This window comes from Rhinopithecus roxellana, chromosome 3 (genome assembly GCF_007565055.1).
Source record: "Rhinopithecus roxellana isolate Shanxi Qingling chromosome 3, ASM756505v1, whole genome shotgun sequence".
NCBI classification, from domain to species: domain Eukaryota; kingdom Metazoa; phylum Chordata; class Mammalia; order Primates; family Cercopithecidae; genus Rhinopithecus; species Rhinopithecus roxellana.
This window is the reverse complement of record NC_044551.1, coordinates 71,747,391-71,773,335: the sequence shown is the minus strand read 5'-3', so window position 1 is coordinate 71,773,335 and position 25,945 is coordinate 71,747,391. Positions and strand designations below refer to the sequence as shown.

The window sequence follows — 25,945 nt, the reverse complement described above, 5'->3', positions numbered from 1 at the left end:
ATATGTGTTTAATTAATGGTATTAGATTGGGAAGATGATGCATTTTAAATATGAGTTTTTGTTTTTACTGGCATTTGTTTTGTTATTAAGTATAAGCCTGTTAGGATTAATTTATCTTACTAGAACAGTGACATTAAAATGTTGTATAGGGTGAACTTCAGCTTCAAAACTAAACCTCCTTTTAAGGTATAAAGAAAGGGAGCTAGTGATGTGATCCTTTAACCATGTGAATGTCACACACCCATGCTTGCCTTCTGACATCATCTCACTGGATAAAGTAATGTGTATAACAGACTGCTGATGAATATAATATTAGTATTCTATTTTTAAAACTGACAACATGCTCATAATCTAAAGACCTGCTTTTTAAAGATGAAAATATTTCAACTCTTTCTTTCTTAAAAGTTCTCTTTTCCTATACTTGATCTCATATATTTACATTAAAAGAAGCTTTAAAGGAATATTTATTTTGTTCTGCTTTTTAAAAACTTTAAGGTATAAGCTGAGTATAAAAAAATTAAAATGGTACAGAAGAATATATGATAAAAAGTGAAACTCTTCCCTTTCATACCCTTCCCACCCACCTCCCTGTTCTGACAGAAATACCACTCTCCAGCGGTAACCACTAGAAAGTATTTATCCTTTTCTGGTATAATTATAAATATAAATGTGTGTGTGTATTTTCTTGGGAATTGTGATATTTAAATGAGCTAAACAAAATGAAGAGTTTACTATTGTGCTCAGTTTATTTGCCATTTATTATACACTTATACATCATTTATTTACCATTATTACCCAGGATATGTTCAAGGAATGTATCGTTAGGTGATTTCATCGTTTTGTGAACATCATAGAATGTACTTACACAATCATTGATGGTGTAGTGTACTACATGTCCGGGCTATATGATATAGTCTGTTGCTCTTAGGCTATGAACCTGTAAAGCATATTACTGTACTGAATACTGTAGGCAGTTGTAACATAATGGTAAGTGTCTAAACATAGAAAAGATACAGTAAAAATATAGTATTATAATCTTATGGTACCATAGTCGTACATGTGATCCATCATTGACTGAAAAGTCGTTATGCAGTGCATGACTGTAGATGTATATGCAAAAAGGTATTTTTTAAATGAGAATGTGATATATGTGTATATAAATGTGTATGTGTGTATATATATCTGTGTATGTATACGTAGATTGACTTGCAGTTTGCTGCTTTCCACATCCCAGTATATCATAGGATGCTTTCCTTTTCTATACGTATCAATCTACTTTTTTTTGTAGCTGTGTGTGTGTTTGTGTCTAAATTGCCATGTGAAAGACTGCCATGGAATTCTAATATGTGAGATAACATTTTTTAAAATTAGGGTTGTTAGTTCTTTTGCTTATTTGGAAGAACTATTTAACCTTCAAAGTAATACAAGTAAAATGGGAGTAGCATTTAGAACTACTTAGTTTTAACTAGTCATTACATTTTTAAAAATGTGATCATTTTAATAAACATAGACAAATTTTTAAAACTTGGAGATAATTTACAGTTCTATTGTAATCTTTGTTAGAATATAATTATTTATAGCCCTTTTTGAATGTTTTAGTATTTGTGTAAGAAAGTCATATAGATTTATTATAACAAATAACAGATTGATTTAACTGAGGATGGACGTGGAGGCAAACTAGTGACATGATCAAAATCTTTAACCCATCTTAAAATAAGATTTGTATAATAGTATTTGTTTTGCTTGTATAAAAATGTTAAGTTTAACATGTTGTACTTATAAAATAATTGTGGACTTAAGATACTGAATGTTTAACTTGATTATAAGTAACAAATTCAGGAAACTTAATTCATCTTAGCTAAAATATAAAGAAGTTACTTGTGTACATAATTAGGAATATCAAATGTTGGATCCTAATTTCAGACAAGACAACCCAGAGGTTGAAACACTGTCAGTTACATGCTGCCACTCTGTTTTTCATTCCTATTTTCTTTCAGGTTGTCTTCGTTCTCAGGTAAACACTTTCCATAGGATTAAGACAAGATACATCATCCTTAATACTTCTAGTCTTGAAAAGCAGAGAGTACCCTCTCTTAACATCTTTGTATATGAACTCTGATGTTATTTGGTCATGTTTAGCTAGGCGTTGTGACCGATAGCCAATTAAAAAAATGCATAGATGGCATGGAAGTGCCAAACCCAATGAAAAGTGTGATGTCTAATAATTTAGCATTTTATGTGACTGTTAACGCTAATTCTTACATTTTGTAATGTCTTTAACGATTTCTAAACATAGTCAGTGATTTGTTCATAATATATAATAACAAGCCTATGAAATAGGGTAGACAGAATTACATTTTAATGACTTACATTAATATAGAGATAGGATGTCACCAGTAATGGCTAAAATAGTAGTGACGAAACTGCTACCTAATGGTTGAAGATTAATTAGCAACTCAATTATTAGTAGAGGCTTCACAGGATGCCCATATTTTAACTCACTCTGTGTTCTTCTATTTCTTCTTGTGTCTTTCATAGTATATTAGTCCATTCTCACACTACTGTAAAGAACTGCCCGAGACTGGGTAATTTATAAAGGAAAGATGTTTAATTGACTCACAGTTCCACAAGGCTGGGGAGACCTAAGGAAACTTATAATCATGGTGCAAAGGGAAGCAAATGTGTCCTTCTTCACATGGTGGCAGGAGAGATAAATGAGTTCTGAGTGAAGGGGGAAGGAAGCTCCTTATAAAACCACTGACAGTGAGTTCTCTCAGGGGATTTTTTAAGGGGAAGTCCCTTATAAAAGCAGTGATAGTGAGTTCTCTCAGCTCTCATGAGAACTCACTCACTATCATGAGAATAGCATGGAGGAAATGACTACATGATTCAAGTATTTTTCACCTGGTTCCACCCTTGACACATGAGGATTATTACAATTCAAGGTGAGATTTGGGTGGGAACACAGAGCCAAACATTTTAATTCTGCCCTGGCCCCTCCCAAGTCTCATGTCCTCACATTTCAAAACACAAACATGCCCTTTCAGCAGTTCCCCAAAGTCTTAACTCATTCCAGCATTAACCCAAAAGTCCAAGTCCAAAGTTTCATTGGAGGCAAGGCAAGTCCCTCCCGCCTATGAATCTGTTAAATCACAAGCAAGTTAGTTACATCCTAGATACAGTGAGGGTACAGGCATTGGGTAAATACACCCATTCCAAAGCGGAGAAATTGGCCAAAACGAAAGAACTACTGCAGGCCCAATGAAAGTGCAGAACTCAATAGGGCAGTCATTAAATCTTCAAGTTCCAAAATGATCTCCTTTGACTCCATGTCTCACATCCAGGTCACGCTGATGTAAGAAGTGAGCTCCCACAGCGTTGGGCAGCTCTGCCTCTGTCGCTTTGCAGGATACAGCACCCCCTTCTGTCTGCTTTCGTGGGCTGGAATTGAGTGCCTGTGGCTTTTCCAGGTGCACAGTGCAAGCTGTCGGTGGATCTCCCATTCTGGGGTCTGGAGGATAGTGGCCCTCTTCTCACAGCTCTACTAGGCAGTACCCCAGTGTGGACTCTGTGTGGGAGCTTCAACCCCACATTTCCCTTCCGCAGTGTCCTAGCAGAGGTTCTCCATGAGGGCACCACCCCTGCAGCACACTTCTGCGTAGACATCCATGCATTTTCATACACCATCTGAAATCTAGACAGAGGTTCCTAAACCTCAGTTCTTGACTTCTGTGCACCCACAGGCCCAACACCATGTGTAAATCGCCAAGGCTTGGGGCTTGCACCATCTGAAGCAACTGCCTGAGCTCTATGTTGCCTCTTTTAGCTGCGGCTGGGATACAGGGCACTAAAGACTACACAAAGCAGCAAGTCCCTGGGCCCTGACCAGGAAACCACTTTTTCCCCCTAGGCCTCTGGGTCTGTGATGGGAGGGGCTGCCATGAAGCTCTCTGACATGCCTTGGAGACATTTTCCCTATTGTCTTGGTAACTAACATTCAGATCCTTGTTACTTATGCAAATTTCTGTGGCCAGCTTGAATTTCTCCTCAGAAAATGGGTTTTTCTTTTCTGTTGCATCATCAGGCTGCAAAGTTTCCAAACTTTTATGCTTTGCTTCACTTTTAAACATAAGTTCCAATTCCAAATTGTATCTTTGTGAATATATAAAACTGAATGTTTTATAGAGCAACCAAGTTACCTCTTGAATGCTCTGCTGCTTAGAATTTTTTTCCACCAGATACCCTAAATCATTTCTCTCAAGTTCAAAGTTCACAGAGCTCTAGTGCAGGGGCAAAATGCTGAAAGTCTCTTTGTTAAAGTATAGCAAGAATCACCTTTTTTTTTTTTTTTTTTTTGACGGAGTCTTGCTCTATCGCCCAGGCTGGAGTGCAGTGGCCGGATCTCAGCTCACTGCAAGCTCTGCCTCCCGGGTTTACGCCATTCTCCTGCCTCAGCCTCCCGAGTAGCTGGGACTACAGGCACCCGCCACCTCGCCCGGCTAGTTTTATGTATATTTTTTAGTAGAGACGGGGTTTCACGATGTTAGCCAGGATGGTCTCGATCTCCTGACCTCGTGATCCACCCGTCTCGGCCTCCCAAAGTGCTGGGATTACAGGCTTGAGCCACCGCGCCCGGCCTAAGAATCACCTTTATTCTACTTCCCAACAAGTTCATCATCTCCATCTCAGACCATCTTAGGCTGGACTTCATTGTTCATATTACTATCAGCAATTTGATCAAAGCCATTCAGCAAGTCTCTAGGAAGTTCCAAACTTTCCCACATTTTCCTGTCTTCTTCTGAGCCCTCTAAACTGTTTCAGCCTCTGTCTGTTACCCAGTTCCAAAGTCACTTCCACATGTCGTGTATCTTTACAGCAGTGCCTCACTCTCTGTGGTACCAGTTTACTGTGTTAGTCTGTTCTCACAGTGCTGTAAAGAACTGCCCGAGATTGGATAGTTTATAAAGGAAAGAGATTAAATTGACTTACAGTTCTGCATGGCTGGGGAGACCTCAGGGAACTTACAATCATGGTGGAAGGGGAATCAAACACATCCTTCTTCACATGGCAGCAGAAGGGAAAAATGAGTGCCAAGCAAAGGGGGAAGCCCTTTATAAAACCAGCAGATAGCGTGAGAACTCACTGTCAGATGAGATTGGGTGTGTTCAGGGTGATATGGTCATAGACGGAACTCATTATCATGTGAACAGCATGGTGGAAACCGCCCCCATGATTCAGTTATCTCCACCTGGTCCTGCCCTTGACACGTGAGGATTATTAGAATTCAAGGTGAGATTTTGGTGGGGACACAGAGCCAAACCATATCACGTACAGAAAGAGCTAGAGAGATTAATGTGTACTTTAGAGTTTGGTTATTTAAATTAGGAGATAACTAGTAAGGTAGTCATCACAAGAAATTTGTATCAAAGTCATTCTTATAATATTTTGAGATTTATATGTGAACTCTTAGTGATTAACAGTAAAAGTATATTTCTTTGATAATCCAAAATTTAGAATTCTATTACTGTCTTCTTTCTTATTCCCAATATATATGTGAATTTAGTTACACATAGAAAGTTTAATCACTGCTTGGGATAATTCTGATTCAAAAGGTTTTTCATTTAAGACTGATTAAAGCCCTCTTATACAATCCTGGAAACAACCTGAAAGCATTTCACCATTATTGAATGGTTAAATGGTTAAAATTTAACCATTGTTGAATTCCGTTTACTATCTCTGGAAAATAGGCACTAATTAATAACAAATATACTGTGTTTCTGCCATAATTGTTCTTTTTAGTTATTTATGATTTTCCAGTTTCCAGCTGATTCAGCATCTTTCTCAAAAATTTTTCTTGCAATTGAAATGCATCAACATTAATAATCAGAAAATGATACACCTCTCTATACACTTTTTAAATTGTGCATGTTTGTTTTTTAAGATTATAATACCTTTGAATTTTGTTTAACTTTTTCACTAAAACTGCTAACTCTAGGAAATGTTAAGTGGTAAATGGTCATATATTTTTCTGGTTTGAGAAGGTAGATGATTTGAAAATTGTGTTCTCTGAATCTGTAGTTTTCTACAAGGTTGGCAAGTATGAGAAGCATAATGCAGGAAATGAGAGTCAAGTACACACTTACAGGAAAAACCAACCCTTTAAAGGACAAGACTTTGTATATTTGTAGAATTTTACAACCTTTCATTTTATTAACATTCACTGTTCCTGTAGCAGAAGAATGGAAATACTGCCTTTTTAAGCAGTTGAGTTGATATGTGTAAATTATAATTTAAGAAAGTGACATTTTTTCCCAGTTTAAAAGCTCAATATTTTGTATGTTGATATAAACAAATTCTAACCTTAATTTTTCTATATTATTTATATTTGGATATTCCCAAGGATGAAGTAATCATAGCTAGTGATCATAGTTTTCTTTCTTATTCATGTATGGTGCCACATAGTGATAATGCTGGTATTCTGAAATACGTGAGAAATCTTTAAAAATAATAATTTATTTTAAGTAGTGAAAGTGCAGTTGTTTATGTTTTAATTCTTTGAAATGGGCAGTTTTTTAATGGTATATTTTTAGTTAGCAGTTCTGGAGAAAACAATAGTTAAATTTTCTTATTTGTTTTATGTATATATATAGCCAGGGTGCAGTTCTCCAGACTCTTGATGCCACATTTGAGGCTGAAGAAATGAAATAAGATGGTAATATTCAGTTGTTTTTTTACTTCCCCTAATCCCCAACCCTGTGTAGATAATTTCAATATAAAATTGTAGTAATATTTTTCACAGTGGACTCTGGCCTCACACTGGTTTGATCTGATTTCCAGCTTTACCACTTAATTACCTTTGTGGCCTTAGGAAGTCATATTAACCTCTCTAAGCCTCAGTTGTTTTCATGTACAGAAATACTACTAGGGTTGAGAAGATTAACAGTCAATAATTGTTACTTCTGTGTATATTCATCAATACTATATATAAAACTTCCTACATGGTGTGATACATGTTTAATTGTGAACATTTGTAAAATACACAAAAATGCAGAGGAGAATAAATTATCTGTGATTCTACTTTCTTTTTTGTTAAAAAATTTTTGGTGTTAAATTTTAATGTATACACTTTTTTTTTAAAGTGTGTTTTTAAGAAATGTATCTTAGGGAATCTTTTCCCCTACTTAGCAATAGATTACGCATATTTTTTCTTATTATATATTATTTTAATGGCCTCATAAAGTTCCTCCTTTACAAACATTTTATTTCCATTTCTTTGATGTTGTAAATAATGTCATAAGCATCTTGTACTTGAACCTACTTTATATTAAATAATTTAAAATACATAAATCTCCAAAAGTGTATCTTGATCTTAGTGCATCTTTCCAATTTAGTTTATAAGATATTTTCAGTTTTCAATCCCATTACCAATATATAATAATATTTAAAATAATATTTTGCAATATATCTAAAAACATTATGGTAATATACAATATTTTAAACTATTTTTTGAAATATTTACAATAATAAAATAATGTTATACAATAATATTTAAAACAATATTTTGCCATTTTTGTGAGTTTTAAGTAGAACTTTGCAATTCATTTGATTTGGGTTTTAGGATAAATGAATATATGTCATATTTATTTGTCAATTATATTTCTTCAGTAAATTCCTTGTACATTTTCTTTGCCTGTCCTTCTTTGGGGTCCTGAGAAGTCTTTCCTCAATTTGTTTCAACCTTTTACATTATAAGGATCTGTATTAGTTTGCTAGGTGAAGATGGAATGCTATGAGCTATGAGCTGAATTGTGTCTCGTCAAAATTTGTGTTGAATTTCTAACCTCCAGTACCTCAGAATGTGACTGTATTTGGAGATAGGGCCTTTGAAAAAGATAATTAAGGAAAAATGCGGTCATATGGGTGGGTGGGCCTAATGCAGTATAACCTCTTAAAAAAGTGTAGATTAGGAGACAGACATACACATAGGAAGATATAGAAAATAGTCATATGTAAGGCAAGGAGAGAGACTTTGAAAAAAACAACCCTGCCAACACCTTGATCTTAGACTTCTGGCCTCTGGAGTTATGAAAAAGTAAATTTCTGTTTAAGCCACCCAGTCTGTGATATATGTTATAGTAGCCCTAGCAAACTACACACAGTGCCTTAACCTTTTTCTCACCGTACTTGTTGCAAATATTTTTTACTAACACATTATGTCACTTTTAATTTTAGGTATGTGGTTGGTTTTTTAGAGGTATAGAAGTTTTATCTCAAAACCTAGAAATTTTTATGTTACTGTTTTAAATGTGTATGTATAAAAATGCATTCTTTTAAATTTTTAACTACTTGCAATACTGTACAAGACAGTAAAAACAAAAGAAAAACATTATTTGTACTCTTTGAAAGTCTGAAGCCTCTTTGTTCGTCATATCAAAATTTTAAGGAATGCCAGTATTGTAATATCAGCAGTGTTGCAATATCTGATAGCAGCTATTCTGGTCCTGTCTCCTATCCTATTCTATTTGGGACCTCCTCCCCTCCCCTTTTTTCCTTTAAAGAAAAAATTGGGCCGGGCGCGGTGGTCAAGCCTGTAATCCGCATTTGGGGCCTAGACTGGATCACGAGTCAGGAGATCGGACCTCCTGGCTACTGTGAACCCCGTCTCACTAAAAAAATACAAAAACTGCGGGCGAGTGGCGGGCGCTGTTCCCGCTACTCGGAGGCTGTGCAGAGAATGGCATAAACCGGGACCGATTGTGACTGAGATCGGCCACTGCAACCGGGCACAGATGGACTCCTCTCAAAAAAAAAAAAAAAAAAAAAAAAAAAAAAAAAAAAAAAAAAGAAAAATACAGGGAATTTTATGTTATCCTACCAACAGGGTAGTAAACTTCTATGATCAACTTTTTCTTAGGGACCATTCTTCTCATAGATATGATGTGTTATGTTGATCACTTTGGTTGCTTTATACTGTATGGTTACAGTGTTTATAACTTCATACTGAGAAAGAATATTAGCACTTTGGAGACCCTTCTTGGCCTTCAGTGTTAAATACATGATTTATCTTCTCTTTAATCCATTTCAGTTAGCCCCAATAAATCAATTAAGGATATTATACATAACTTTTAGGTAAAAGTCAATTCTCCAAACTCATACCTAAACAGGCATATATTCATCCAGGTGGGATCCATATAGCTAGTATTAGACCACCGCTCTCAATGAAAACTAGGAAAACCTGTTTGAAGGCAGCAGGCAGCTGCTCGGGCAACAATAAGTGCAGATGCCAGCCTTTCAGAAAAGGGAGAATCTTGTGCAAGTAAGCTGCTTCAACAACTTTTTCCCAGGGGACACTTGCTGATGTTAAGTGTGGGCAGGAAACAGGATCCAAGCGTTAGGCCCAGGAATACTGTTGCTGAAAGACAAAGAAAACAGCACAGAGGTTTTGGTGGAGTCCTAGGTGCATCAAGCATGAGGAGATTCTCCCCTCAATTCAGTTGTTTAATCCTGGGGGTACCTGGGATGAGAAACTTAAAACCTAAGTGGAAAATCTTTGAAAATCAGGAATGGAGTTTGCAAAACAAAAATTAAATTTTTCATCTGCCTTGGACGAGGTTTCTTAACAATAGGCTTTCAGTTGAAACTTCAGGTGGCAAGGAAAAAGCAGAGGTAGGCCTGGTCTTACCAGGACAACCCCCTAATGTGGACTCACCACCATCTAGTGGCTTAACAGAAAGAAGGCTGAACCTTCTGTGGAGACAGATAACACCATCAAATCTTCGCAAGTTTTTAGATACAATCAAAGACTAAGGAGCCACCAAAGGACAGGATTATGTGACTAAAAGGGAAAACAGCTAATAACGGATCCAGAGATGATCCACATCATTCAGGTGTGTTAGATGAAACCTACTTTCAGTAACAACTATGTCATGAACATAGAGGATGTATGGAAGGAATTGATGTGAAATGAAGAATTTCATTAGCACATTGGAATGACTAAAAAGATTAAATGGAAATTCAAGAAGAGAATAATACAGTATCTAAATTTAAAAACTCATTAGATACATGTAATAGAAGATTAGACACATCAGAAAACAGGTTATAGAAAATATTCAACTGAAGCATTGAGATAAAAGAAAATGGAAAAAAACAAAAGAGGATTTACAGATTTGTGATACACATGAAAAGATCCGGCATACATTTAATTGAATTACCAGAAGGAGAGTTTGGACAGAAGTAGTTTTGAAAATATATTGTATAGAATTTTTCAAAACTGCAGAAATAGATCAACCCAGAGATTTAGGAAGTTTTGTTTACCCTAAGCAGAATAGCTACAAAGGAAACCACACCTAGAAACATTGTAATAAGATTGCTGGAAACCAAAGCTAAGGAAAGATGTCTTAAAAAGAGTCTGAGAGGCTGGGTGCTGTGACTCATGCCCTTAATGCCAGCACTTTGGGAGGCCAAGGCGGGCTGATCACCTGAGGTCGGGAGTTCGAGACCAGACTGACCAACATGGAGAAACCCCATCTCTACTAAAAATACAAAATTAGCCAGGCTTGGTGGCACGTCTGTAATCCCAGCTACTAGGGAGGCTGAGGCAGGAGAATCGCTTGAACGAGGGAGATGGAGGTTGTGGTAGGTGGAGGGTGCGGTGAGCCGAGATTGCGCCATTGCACTCCAGTCTGGGCAACAAGAGCGAAACTCCATCTTAAAAAAAAAAGGAATCTGGGCCCGGTGCGGTGGGTCAAGCCTGTAATCCCAGCACTTTGGGAGGCCGAGACGGGCGGATCACGAGGTCAGGAGATCGAGACCATCCTGGCTAACACGGTGAAACCCCGTCTCTACTAAAAATACAAAAACTAGCCGGGCGAGGTGGCGGGCGCCTGTAGTCCCAGCTACTCGGGAGGCTGAGGCAGGAGAATGGCGTAAACCCGGGAGGCGGAGCTTGCAGTGAGCTGAGATCTGGCCACTGCACTCCAGTCCGGGCGACAGAGCGAGACTCCGCCTCAAAAAAAAAAAAAAAAAAAAAAAAAAAAAGGGAGTCTGAGAGGCCCAGTGCGGTGGCTCACGCCTGTAGTCCCAGCACTTTGGGAGGCTTAGGCAGGCAGGTTACCTAAGGTCAGGAGTTCGAGACCAGCCTGGCCAACATGGCGAAACTCCGTCTGTACTAAAAATACAAAAATTAGCCGGGCGTGGTGGCGGACACCTGTAATCCCAGCTACTCCGAAAGCTGAGGCAGGAGAATCGCTTGAACCTGGGAGGCAGAGGTTGCAGTGAGCTCAGATCGGGCCACTGCACTCCAGCTTGGGTGACAGAGTGAGACTCCGTCTCAAAAAAAAAAAAAAAAAAAAAAAAGAGTCTGAGAAATAAATGACATGACTTTCAAAAGAGTCAGCAATAACTCTGATGGCAGACTTCACAACTGAAACAATGGAAGCCATCTTGAAACTGTTGGAGGAAAATAGCAGCTAACCTAAACTTCTAAATATCCAGCAAAATATTCTTCAAACTTGAATGTTAAAAAAAAAAAAATAATCATTTCCAGAGAAATAAAAAACAAGAAAATCATTACCAGCAACCTGGTCTAAAATTAAATCAAAACACTAACAGAACAAGTCAACAGCAACAACAGAGTTCTTCAGGTAGAAGGAAGATATCCCATTAAGGAACCGTTAAAATGATGAATAATAAAATGGGCAAATATGTGAATAAATATAAATTGATATGGACTGTTCAATTGATAAATACTGTTCAAAAACAGTAATATGGTATAGGTTTTAAAAGATAGAAAAAACAGTTGTAAAGTGAAATGTGAGGGGAGAAAGTAAAATTACAGTGTGAGATTCTAGCATTATTGAGGACATTGTGACGTGATACTTTTTGTTAGATGAGTCAACAATGCATGTTGTAATCTTAGTAGTAGCCACTAAAAGAAGCATTTTTAAAACAGTAAATTATTGAGAAGGAAAATGGAGTAACAGAAAACAAATGAGTTTTTAAAAGGCAGGAAAGATAAAAGATTAAAGAAACTTAAAACTGGCAGGGCAAATGAGAAATAGTAAGATGATATAAATAAAGCTGCCTATTTGAACAGTAGAATCATAGTTTTCAAAATATTCCATAAAAATACCTTATTTTGCAGTGTAAACATATAATGTATATAAATATGTAAAAATATACAAGCACATACATACTTGTTTTGTTTTTCTGACAGCTTCTTTGTGATATTGGCCACAGTGAAGAAAAACTGGGCTTTAACTATGAGGATATCATAATTTGGTAAGTGTAGTTCATTCCCCTCTCCCATCCCTTCCAGATTTTAGTAATTTTAAACTAAGAATAGAATAATACAGCACCTCATATTTGATTTCATAGAAACAGTTACTTGAACATTAGAAAACTTTAAGAGCTACAGTAGTTTTGTTTCTGTGAGTCTTTGTGATATTTTCTAATTACTAAATATGAGGAACCAAAGTGAATGTTCAAAAATACCTGGACTTCTAGAATTTAAACTTTTAAATTAAATCTGAAAGTTACAGACTAAATTTCTCTTATTTTTCCCAGGAACAAGAGGAACCTATAACTCTAGGTCTTACCTAAGAGAAAGTTGTGCTTACAACAGACTTGATTTGCCCATGCACACTAGTAGAGGCATGTTATATGGTTTTATAATTATCTTTTAGGTACTCTTAGGAATTAAAATTGATATAAAAGGTCTGTGCCTGCTATTGGTGTAAATTATTTTTATCATTGATTTAAACCAATGATTTTTGGGAGAGGTATGGAACAGGTAGGCAGAGAGAGGATATTTGATTATAGAGACACAAATGGTATAGCTTGAAAAAGGTGTATTTAATTTTCCGTTGTTTTATATAAACAACGGAATACAGAAGGTTAAGAACTCAATACAGAAGTACAGAAGGTAAGAACTCAATAACATTTTCTTGATTGGTAAGAATGTACTAAGGAGGCACAGATTTAAAAAAGCAACACTAAGTGAAATTGTATGGGTTAGAGTGAATAATTTTTATATATGTAGAATGCTCTTAGAATTCCGTTCATGACTAGAATTTTTGCATATTTTGGCTGAGGAATAATTTGGTAATATAATTTTGTGTGTATTTGAAACCCGGGCAGCAAAACTTCTATTTTGTTTGTTTTCATACAGTTTGCGGTTAGCTTTATTAAATGAAGCAAAAGAAGTGCGAGCGGCAGGGCTACGAGCGCTTCGATATCTCATCCAAGACTCCAGTATTCTCCAGAAGGTGCTAAAATTGAAAGTGGACTATTTAATAGCTAGGTAAATTTCCTAGAGTTGTTTATATGTTTTTGAAATTTTGTGTTGAGTTTTTAGCATGTCTACCATAAAGTGTACAGATTTTTACTCTAGTGTAACTTTGATGCATTTTGCATACACACACACACACACACACACACACAACCAAGTAACAAGATTTAGAACATTTTCAGCATCCCAGTAAAGCTCTGTTACATACTGCAATAAGTTGTAAACATTATTCTGACTTTTCCCATTGCACACTAGTTTTTCCTGTTCTTGAGCAGTGTGTGTTGGACGTATACAGTAATTACTCTTTTTTTTTCTCATTATTGTCTTTGAGATTCATCTATGTTTTTTATTTTGTTTTGTTTTTGTTTTTGTTTTGTTTTTCTTGCTGTGTAACATTTCATTTTATAAATAGACCACAATTTATTCCATTCTGTTGAAGCTTTTCTGGGTTGTTTTCAGTGTTTGACTATTTGGAATAAAGTTGCCCTGAATATTCTTGTAGAAGGCTGCAAGAATATTCTTATAGAAGAAGAAATGCACTCATTTCTCTTATGTATATGTAGAACTAGAATTTCTGGGTTATAAGGTACATCTATGTTTAGCTTTAGTAGATATTGCTGAACAGTTTGCTAAATGATTGCACTGATTATACGTCTACTATTATGTATAGGAGTTTCAGTCTCCCCATATCCTCATCAACACTTGATATTTTCAGTTTTTGGTTATATCGTTTCTTGTGTGATTTTCATTGTGGGATCTCATTGTGGTTTTAACTTGTGTTCCCTGATGAGTGATGATGTTAAGCACTTTTCATTTGCTGGTTGAAAGTTTGGGTATCCTATCTTTTGCTCATTTGTAAATTGGATTATCTTTCTTGTTATGTAGGAATTCTTGATATCTTCTGGATGTGAGTCTTTACAGATGTATGTATTGAAAATGTATGCCTCTGCCATACATCTGCCATACATACAGATGTATGCCTCTGCCTTGCCTCTTCACTCTTTTAATGGGTCTTTGATGAACAAAAGTTCATAATTAGTGAAATCCAGAATTCTTTTTGGTCTATTTGGAAGAGATCTATGTTTTCTTTTAAAGGTTTTATTCCTTTATACGTGTTTAAGTCTTTGAACCATCTTACTTGATTTGATCTCATTTGATGGTTGTGTAAGGTATGAGATAGATGGCAAGTCATGATTCATTTTTATCTTTGTGAATATCCAATAAAATTAGCACCTTTTATTGAAAACATTTTCATTTCACGTCTAGATTTGTGTCACCTTTGTTGTAAATCAGGTAGTTCAGTAGCAATCTATTGTTGGGTTCTCTATCCTCTTTAGTTGGTATATTTGTCCTTGCACTGGTTTCTCAACTGTTTTAACTACTGCAGTTCTATAATATGTCTTGATACCTGTTAATTTGAGTCTAATTTTGCTTCTTCAAGACTATTTTGACTAATCTGGGTTCTGCATTTTCATATAAGTTTTAGAATAAGATAGTCCATATCCACATAACTTGCTGGGATTTTAGTAGGGATTGCATTAATGCTCTAGATTAATTTGGGGTGAATTTACATCTTAATATTGAATTTTCTAAACTTCTATTTATTGGAGACTTTGATTTCTGTCAACAGTATTGAGTAGTGTGTGTGTGTTTGTTTTTTGCAGAGGTCCTGAACATATTTATTCAGTTTATTCTAAGATATTTTGATGATAGTATTAATGTAATTTAAAACTTATTCTTTTCTGTTTTTGTTACAAATATACAAAAAAATTGGGGGGAGATATTGACCTCTTATTTAGTGATCTTGCCAAATTCACTTTTCAGTTCTGGTTGTTTGTAGATTACTTTGGATTTTCTGTGTGTATAAGCATTAATTATAGTGATGTCCATTTTATATCTTCCTTTCCAATCTTTTTCTTACCTTACTACATGAGTTAGAATATTGCACTGAATAGGAATGATACTAATGGACAAGTTTGTTTCGATCTTGAACTCAGGTGAAGAGCATTCAGTATTTCATCATTATTTATACTTTCTATAAGCTTTTACTAGATTTTCTTTATATGCCTGGTTTGCATTCTTTAAATAAACACCACTGTTTGTGATATATTGCCCTTTTCATATGTAACAATTTCCTTTGCTAATATTTTATAGATTTTTGCACCTATGTTCATGAGAGGTATTGACCTTTATTTTTCCATTTATCTGAAGTCTTTGTCTGATTTTAGTATTGGGAGTATGTATGTATGTTTTATAAAACAACTAGGGAAATGTGGCCTTGTTTTCATTTTACCTGGAAAATATATGTAAGATATGTATTTTTTTTTTTTTTTTTTGTCCTACATGATTATAATTCATTAATGGATCTCTCTGGCTGGGTTTTCTTTTTCAGCCTGTTATAAAATTATAGACTCAATTATTTTTCACCTATATAGTACTTTCTGGCTTTTCTTTTTCTTGTTTCAGATTTTGAAGCTTTGTTTGTTACTTCATGTTTAGAAGTGCTAAATCTTCATATTGGGCTTAATCCTTTTATAATTATAAAATAACCCTCTTTATTCCTAGTAATACTTCTTTTATGAGTGTTCATGTCATCTAATAATACATTACCACCTTTCTTTTGCCTAGTGTTTGCATGGTATACCTTTTACTATCCTTTTACTTTCTTTTTTTGTTTTTACATTTAAGTGTCTCCCCTGTAAATATCATAACCGTTTTTTCTTTTTTTTATATCTGGTTTGACCAACTTTGTCTTCTTACTGGAGTATTTAGACTATTTATGTCTAGTGGTTTATTATGTGCATGATTTATGGACTTTGTCTAATGTAATATTTTGTGTGTATTTATGAGTTTGTTTTCTCATTACTAGCTTCCTAATACTTGATTTTGTTTGCTATCTTGGTATTTCTATTCTATTTGTCACATATGTTCTTTGTTCTTGTATTTCTCATTTTTTTGCTTCATTTGAAATAACAGTTTTTTTCCTCTTTTAGTGTCTTGGCTATGAAGTCTTTCCTTCTTTTTAGTAGTTTTCCTAGAGATTGGAACATATATCCTTGATATATTTAGTTCTCCTAGTCATCTTTTGTCTGTAAATCCCTCTATTTTGCCTTCATGTTCAAAGGCTGTTTTCATTACCACTTATTTATTTTTCAGTGCTTCGGTTATTGTCTTCTGGATTTCCTTTTCTTCTTAATTTCTTTTTTTTAATAACAGTTGAACAATAAGTAGCTTCTCTTTCTTGTTATGTAGGAATTCTTGATGTCTTTGAGATTCTTTCGGATATATCTTTTTACCTCTGGCTGCTTTAAAGATTTTTTTTTTACTCTGTTGTATATTCTGCCCTATTGACTGGTACTCCATCTATACACATGTTGGATCTTTTCACTGTCCCACGTTTCTGATGCCGTTACTGTATTTTTCAACCTTTTGTTGTGGTTAATCTTGGTATTTCAATGTGCTTACTTTTCTACTTACCTGTTTATTAAAAACCTTTCATCCTGCTAGTACATGACTCATGAATTCTTAATTTCAGTTATTATTTTATTTATTTTAGGATTTTTTTTTTCCCATTTGTTTGAGATGGAGTCTTGCTCTGTCGCCCAGGCTGGAGTGCAGTGGCGCTATCTCAGCTCATTGCAACCTCCCTCTTCTGGGTTCAAGTGATTCTCCTGCCTCTGCCTCCTGAGTAGCTGGGACTACCGGTGCGGCACCACCACGCCCGGCTGATTTTTTTCTATTTTAGTAGAGACAGGGTTGCACCGTGTTGCCCAGGCTGATCTCAAACTCCTGAGCTCCAGCAGTTCATCCGCCTCGCCCTCCCAAAGTGCTAGGATCACAGGCCTGAGCCACCGTGCCTGGCCTATTTTAGTTTTATTTAAAGATTTCAGGTCTCTGCTTTATTTCTTCATCTTTTCTTCTATTTTCTTTAGCATATTAACCATAGTTATTTTGAAGTCCCCTCTGACAACTCCAAAATGTGAATCACCTGTATTCTATTTGTAGTGCCATTTTCTTTTCTTAGTTTTTGGTACTTGGCCCTTTGTTTGTTTTAAACCATGCCTCATATTGTCTGATAGAATGTGAACATCAGTATTTAAAATTATTGGGGCTGGGCTTGATGGCTCATGCCTATAATCCCAGCATTTTGGGAGGCCAAGGGGGGGGCAGATCACTTGAGGCCAGGAGTTCGAGACCAGCCTGGCCAACGTGGTGAAACCCCGACTTTATTAAGAAAACAAAAATTAGCCAGGCACGGTGGCATGTGCCTGTAATCCCAGCTACTCAGGAGGCTGAGGCACCAGCTCTGTCTCAGAAACAAAAAATCCAAACAAAAAAACATAATTATTGTCTCAGGATCATGTTATTTGCATTTTAAGAGAGTTAAGTTTTGTTCTAGAATGTTGGTTTATTACACTGATTCTATTAAAGTTTGGTTTTAGATTTGCCTTTGCTCCTAGAAGTGGCTATTTAGCATCTCAGAGGGGATATATTGAGCAGAATCTTTTCACCTTAACCAGTCTTGAACCCTAACCTATTTCTTAGAGTATTGTGTTTCTGCTGAAATCTATACTCTGTTGTTCCTTTGTTTCTTAGAGTGTAATTCCGCTTTTGCACAATGTAGATGTTGACAAGTGTCTTAGAGAGCACTGCATGCAGATTTTAGCTCATTTTCTTCTGTTTTCTTCTCTCAGGGATTTTATCCCTCGAGTCCCAGCTACTGTGGCTGCCCTGACGTTAAACCTCTGTCTTTTCAGAACTGCCTGATTTCTGCTTTCTGTTAGAACTCTGCCCATGAAGCCAGGGATTGACATTGATAAATGCACCCAGGGAACAAATGTGGTTAAATGTGGAGCTCCCTGTGCTTCTTTTTTCAGAGATTATTCTTCATTGCCCTTTTAACAGTTGTTTTATACTGTAAAGTATTTGTTTTTTTTAAATAACCTTTACGGTTATTTTTGGCAAGACAGTCAGAACCTCGCATCTCTGTCATGGCCAGGAATGGAGTTCTAAGTCCATTTGTATTTTAATAGAATTCCCTTAGATTAATTGTATTCAGATAGAATAAATGCTTTTTGAATCGCAGACTATCTATATATAAAGCATTGATTAGAATAATGAACTGTCTAAATAAAAATGCTCCTACATAAACAAAAGACTTTCAAAATTGGATAATTTAATACATTTTACAAAGAAATGTCAGTTTGGTGGTATTTGTTTGGACATCAATATTTGAAGTGAATTCAGAATTCTAATTATATTTTGGTGAGATAGAATTTTTATAGATAGTGCCTAATTTAGTTTAAGCCCCGGTCAAAATTGCAATTAAATGAAAAGAGCCTTGAACTATTTTTCCTTTACAATTTTTATAAAATGTCTGAATTTTATCAGAGATAAGTGAATTTTTTTAGTAGACTTTTAATACTTCATTATTCTTTCTTTATAAATAGATGTAGTCTTATAAATTACTTTCTATACTGTTCTTTCCTGAGGTTTTAAAATAAAAAATTGGTCTTTTAATTGACAGATATTTATCACTAGAGATGTATGGGTTAATTAAATAAATACATGTTGGTACTGAGAAATCATATACCAAAACTTTAATATACCATATTGACATTGTGAAAATGGGTTTCATCAAGCAGTATTATGATACAAAAAGTTGTTTAATAGAATTTCATCAATGATTAATATTTTGTGTATTGTTTAGGTGCATTGACATACAACAGAGCAACGAGGTAGAGAGGACACAAGCACTTCGATTAGTCAGAAAGGTATGCTCTATATGTGAGAGTAAAAGGCAAATTTATGCTTTTTATGTTAATATTTACATTTTTAGATTAGACTGTTTTGTGAAATCTTAATTAAGATTAAAGACTAAACTTTTATTAAACATTTTTATTAAAGTTATATATTAAATAAATTCATTAAACTTTGAGGTAAACAAATATTTTGTGGAATTATTCTATGTGATTGGGTATAGCTAGGACAATATTTCTTATAAAATGTTTATTGTGAAGAATATTTCTTCCTTTAATAGACATGTAAATGTAGTTACCACTTTGATAAGTTACTGAAGAAAGAGGATTACTTGCTCCCCATCCTGATTTTCTCTTTATTGCATACTTAGAGTTTATAGTATTAAATGGAAGTCACAAATAGTTAGAAGTTCATTATTTTAAAGGTGAATTTGGATACAGTCTGTGGGCAGTTGCAATAAACAGTTCAGGCCCTTGTACAGGATAAAAGGTCACAGCCTAAAGTCCACAAGAGAGGGTGTTAAGGACAATCCATAATGCTTCTCATGAGAGGCCTTCAGGGAATGCTTTGTTGTTTTACTTGATAACCCTAATGGTGGAAGAAGAGAGTGAACTGAGAGTAAATTTGGTTGGGACACAGCCTGAGTGAGACAAGTATCCCTCATATTTCATCTTAATGTTCATGAGAATCATAAAGTATATGTTCATTTGCATAAAAAATCTAAAAATATTTACCAGTTGAATTTTTTAGTTCTTTTTTCCCTCTTCCTATCTCTCAATTCCATACAGGTTCCAAAATGGTATACTGTTCAATTTCTGTGTTAGCTAGGGTTCCCTCTTTTTTACTTTTCTTACAATTGTCTACCTTTTGGTTAGTAATAGTACTCACAGGTGAACAAGTAAATGGATGAATTAAGTCTTAAAAGAAGTTTGAAATTCTACTAAGAATGATACTGGAGATAGATTAGGAGACTTGAACTGTTACGCTAGGATTGTAATTTGACTTTTCAAATTCAGATTTTAAAAATGTATGGTTTTTATTTATACAATTCTTCCTTCTTCCATGACTGAGAATTCAGGATGAAACAAAATTTGTTTCAGAAGAACCTAGAACAATTTTTTCGTTATTTGGGTTATGTATGTCAGTATTTGTAATATTAGGAACTAAAATATATATTAATATATTTAAAATAATAAACACATTAATTACAAACAAATAACATTTTAATGAAAACCATATTTTATTTTATTTTTTTCAATAATTTTTGGGGTACAGGTGGTTTTTGGTTACATGGAGACGTTATTTAGTGGTGATTGAGATTTTTGTGCCCCTGTCACCCAAGCAGTGTACGCTGTACCCCATATGTAATCTTTTTATCCCTCACCTCCTCCCAAACTCCCCCCACCTCCAGTCCCCAAAGTTCATTATATCATTCATATGCCTTTGCGTCCTCATAGTTTAGCTCCCACTTAGAAGCAGGGAACATACAATATTTGGTTTTCCATTCCTGAGTTAATTTGACTTAGCATAATGGGCTCCGGCTCCATCTAAGTTGCTTCAAAAGACATTATTTCAATTGTTTATGGCTGAGTAATATTCCATATTGTATATGGAATATTCCATAGTGTATAATACCACATTTTCTTTATCCACTCATTGGTTGATGGGCACTTTGGAATGACTATATTTTCCAAAAATTAATGAGAAGAGGGCTATTGTTTTAGAGTTTTGCAACTCTCTTTAATTTTATCTTGATATACAAGTCATTTGGATTATCATATTTGCTTCTGCATTCAGTCTGTTTTAATAACACATGCGGTGGAGCCCCTGTAAAACTTGAGTACACACTTCTGAGAAGATAAGAGTGAAAAGGACAAATGATATCTTTGTATTACTATGCAGAATCTCTGAAAATATCTTAAGGACCCTCAGAATTTCCTGGTCTACACTTTGAGCATCACTGCTGTAGAGATTGCTGTCAGAAGAGAAGACAATTTCAAATGGATTCAGATAATTCAATTTTGGATATTTTAGTAAATGTTTTACTTCAATTTTGTATTTTTGCAAAAGTTAAAATTTAAAGTAGCTCAGGTCTTAATTGCTCAAAAATAATTTATTAGCAGCATAACAAAAATATCATTTCATTTGGGTGTCTTCTGAGATGCAGAGTAGTTGACTCATATACCATTTGTGAATCCTAGAACAGGAAAATTGCTGATATTTGGTGGTGGAATATAGAATCAGAGGAAGAATTGTGGCACAGGACTTTCTTGGTTTACGCTAAAAGAATTACAGTGAGAGCATATTTGCCGAACGAACAGTGGCCTCTATTGGCCAGAGAAACTATAATTTCATTAGTGCTTTTAGCATCTGAAGCACCCCCCCCCCTTTTTTTTTTTAAAGTAAAACCTTGGCAGCTGTACTACAGGTTGAGTATTCCTTTTCCACAATGCTTGCGACCTGAAGTTATTTCCCATTTTGGATTTTTTGGGGTTTTGGAATATTTGTGTGTATACGAGAAGATATCTTGTGAATGAGAAGACTTAAATCTAAACACAGAATTTATTTATGCTTCGTATTCACTTTGTACACATATCCTGAAGTTAATTTTGTATAATTTTTTTTTTTTTTTTTTTTTTTTTTGAGACGGAGTCTCGCTCTGTCACCCAGGCTGGAGTGCAGTGGCGCCATCTCGGCTCACTGCAGGCTCCACCTCCCGGGTTCATGCCATTATCCTGCCTCAGCCTCCCCAGTAGCTGGGACTGCAGGTGCCCACCACCACACCCAGCTAATTTTTTTTTTTTATTTTTGTTTTTAGTAGAGACGGGGTTTCACCATGTTAGCCAGGATGGTTTTAATCTCCCGACCTCGTGATCTGCCTGCCTCGGCCTCCCAAAGTGCTGGGATTATAGGCATGAGCCACTACACCCAGCCAATTTTGTGTAATATTTTTAAGAATTTTGTGCATGAAACAAAGTTTATGTACATTGAACCATCAGAAAGCAAAATTTTCAGATGCTGAATTTTCTACTTCTGGCTCATGTCAGTGCTCAGAAAGTTTGTGATTTTGGAGCATTTTGGATTTTTGGATTAGGGATGCTCAACCTGCAGTAGAAATTAATGTTTGATATTATAATTACTATATCACTGAATTTTTTTGTATGCATTCCCAAAAGTTAAAATTTGTAATAAAACTATTAGTCTATTATATTTTAAAAGATAAGGAAAAACATTTTTTGCTTTAGGATAACTTACGCTATGAATAATTAAGGAATTCTTATGTTACTTTTTCTCTTATTTTACTCATCTCATTCATTTGGAAATGTTTTGTCTGCTTTTTTCTTTTCCATGTCTCTGATTTCCCCCTTCCAATGCAGGCAGCTCTTTTGTGGCTTTATTTCTCTCATTTTTAATGTAATTTTTCCACTAGTCAGTTGTTACTATTCTTTTCTTAATCTTAGTTAAATTCTACTTGCCGTCTACCTAATTTGAACTGTCTTTTTTTCATATATAATTTCTTTATTCATGTAATAAGGAATTAATACCACAAACTTTTTACATTTGGAAGAGATTCATTGACTGGAATCTCATGCCCTTGATACGTAGCAAGATAGTGGCAAAGCCAGAGCAAGAACCCTCTTCTCCGAAATTTCCAAACCTACATTGGCCCATGAGTTTGAAGTTCAACCTGCCTACTTTGGCCTTCAGAGCCCAGTTTTGGTCCAGCCAACCATTTCTATCTGACATGTCTTATGCCACCATGTGTAGGCAAACTACCCACCACTACTACCACAATTGTTACTTCCTTCCTACTCTTTTCATGTTCAGCCCTTCTCACCTTACATTGATCTTCTAGTCTCAGCTCAAATATTAGATATACCCCTTAGGTAACTCAGTGCTTCTCTAATTCCTTTGTGTCAGTTCCACAAATATATTACCTAGTCAGGATCTTCAATTTGTTTTATATGTCTGTCCTGTCATGCCAGAAGAGATTATTAAACTTTTACAGTTTTAACAGTGACTGCATTCTATGGCTTCTCCCTTATTGAGCATTCACTGGTTTATGAAGAAAGAATTCTCTGATTTGCACACAGTTTAAGGTTTCTTTGCATATATTTCCTGGAAAATAAGAAGAGTGATTTTATTTGTAAAAATTTTATGTATCTATTTCATAGCACAATGTGGTGAATTAAGTATATGTTTACTAGACACAAGATTTATGTAGAATTTTATACTTGAAACTTTAGAAATTATCTGTTCATACATATCTTCATTTTACGAATGAGGAAGTTGAGGCACAGAGAGGCTTGGTTTAGCCAAGGTAGCGTAGTTTATCATAGCAGACTTAAGTCTAAAAACCATTTTGCCTGGTTTTTCAGCAAAATATTTTACAGAATATATTACATGCATTTTGCTGTTTGGAGAAATTTTCTTACAAGCTCCTTATAAGAATAGTAATAGATCAGAAAGTATTAAAAAATAACTTAATGTCATAAAATGTTAGAATTCTTTCACCCAAGAAGATCGATTTCCTATACTTCCTATACCTCCTTCCTTCTCCCTTTCTTTCTCTCCTTTTTCAGTTAATTGAAAAAAACTGACTTAGAAATGAATATGAAAGCTTTTGTAGATTCTACAATTATTGGAGATATGTTTGTTTTATGGTTGTAGAACTGCTGTATAATTTCAGGTGAACTTTGTAATATGTCTTTAAAATACTGCTTAAATGACAAACCACTTACAACTACTAATCAAACAGATCTTTCTTTTGATCTTCTATAAGACTTACTTGTGTATCTTTTGTTTAGTTATATTGCATCCTTTGATTGTTTCATCACATAAGTTTTATTTTATCAATAGAACAATAAATCTAGTAACATCTGGGTCAGATTAATTTTCTCTAATATTTTGTTACCATACAAACAAAATATTTTATTTTATTTCCACTCCAGGAACCTGCCATTTTGAATTACTTAATTTGCAAAATAGTCTTTATTTGCTAAACAATAGTTAGCTACATAATTTTCTGTTTTCCAAATCAAAGACATATGTTACCTATTTTCAGTATTCCAAATGTTATTGCCGGTTAGATCTTTCATTTAATGTGAGATTCATCCAAAGTTTTATTACAAGATATTTCCATCAGGATTTTTGAAATATTTAAAATAGATTGGGATAATGAACTCTGCTTTCTGGTATAGCAACAAGTGATTGATGGGGAAGGTGACTAGAGAGTAAGGAGATCATTAGATATCTATTGCAGTAGTCAGAGTGAGAGTGAGGGCCCAAGTTAATCAGTTAATTTGATGAGGAGAGGGGAGTAGAGGTAAAGATGTTATGGAAGTAAATTGGTAGGACTTGGTGATGATGGTATATGGAGAGATGGTCAGGATTGTAAAAGTACAGTAGTATATTGACTACTATTGTCACCTCTGGTTTACTTTGTCTAGGTACTGAAAAACTGTTTAAGATTTAGTCCCTATTCTAGAATAATTTAAAATCTCAGAAACATTTGGTCAATGAATTTATAGTCTGTAAGAAGAAATCTAACACATTTTCCATAGTAATGGCTATTAACATTTGTTGCATCAATTATTAGTTATATTAATATTTTGAAATATCCATAAGAAGCAGAAGATTAAAATTGGTACCTAGATCTTATTCTGGATCTTATTCTGTGTTATTAACTATTTCGGTTTGGACAAAATAGGCTTAAGAAATGTATTACTAAAGTAACTTCTTTTTCTGATTCCTTCTGTTACAGATGATTACTGTGAATGCTTCCTTGTTTCCTAGTTCTGTAACCAACTCATTAATTGCAGTTGGAAATGATGGACTTCAAGAAAGAGACAGAATGGTCCGAGCATGCATTGCCATTATCTGTGAACTAGGTCAGAATTTTTTTCAAGTAACAAAAATGTAATATTTTAGAAAGGATATCTAACATTTGATATATATGTATTTTATTATACTTTAAGTTCTGGGATACATGTGCAGAATGTGTAGGTTTGTTACATAGGTATACACGTGCCGTGGTGGTTTGCTGTACCCATCAACTTGTCATATACATTAGGTATTTCTAATGCTATCCCTCCCCTAACCCCCCGACAGGCCCCGGTGTGTGATGTTCCCCTCCCTGTGCTCATATGTTCTCATTGTTCAACTCCCACTTATGAGTGAGAACATACAGTGTTTAGTTTTCTGCCCCTGTGTTATTTTGCTGAGAATGATAGTTTCCAGCTTCATCCATGTCCCTGCAAATGACATGAACTCTCATCCTTTTTTAATGGCTGCATAGTATTCCATGGTATATATGTGCCACGTTTTCTTTATCCAGTCTGTCATTGATGGGCATTTGGGGTGGTTCCAAACCTTTTCTATTGTGAACAGTGCTGCAATAAACATGTGTGCATGTGCATGTGTCTTTATAGTACAATGAGTTGTAAATATACCCAATAATGGGATTGCTGGGTCAAATGGTATTTCTGGTTCTAGATACTTGAGGAATCGCCACACTCTTCTTCCACAATGGTTGAACTAATTTACACTCCCACCAACAGTGTGAAAGTGTTCCTATTTCTTCATATCCTCTCTAGCATCTATTGGTTCCTGACTTTTTAATGATTGCCATTCTAACTGGGGTGAGATGGTATTTCATTGTGGTTTTGATTTGCATTTCTTTAATGATCAGTGGTGATGAGCTTTTTTTCATATGTTTGTTGGCCACATAAATGTCTTCTTTTGAGAAGTGTCCGTTCATATCCTTTGCCCACTTTTTGATGGAGTTGTCTTTTACTTGTAAATTTAAGTTCCTTGTAGATTCTGGATATTAGTCCTTTGTCAGATGGATAGATTGCAAAAAATTTTTCCCATTCTGTAGGTTGCCTGTTGACTCTT

The 25,945-nt window shown here is 35.0% G+C and overlaps 1 protein-coding gene across 5 annotated transcripts in view; it reads left to right on the top strand.

The window, feature by feature from the left end:
- RICTOR (RPTOR independent companion of MTOR complex 2) overlaps positions 1-25,945 on the top strand; it is a 130,566-nt gene that overhangs the window by 54,126 nt on the left and 50,495 nt on the right. For all 5 annotated transcript variants that reach the window (XM_030926793.1, XM_030926792.1, XM_030926789.1 and 2 more), the window contains 4 exons: positions 12,215-12,279; positions 13,169-13,300; positions 18,999-19,062; positions 24,813-24,939. In XM_030926793.1, the coding sequence (XP_030782653.1) occupies positions 12,215-12,279; positions 13,169-13,300; positions 18,999-19,062; positions 24,813-24,939 (388 nt within the window). The remainder of the gene's footprint in view (positions 1-12,214; positions 12,280-13,168; positions 13,301-18,998; positions 19,063-24,812; positions 24,940-25,945) is intronic.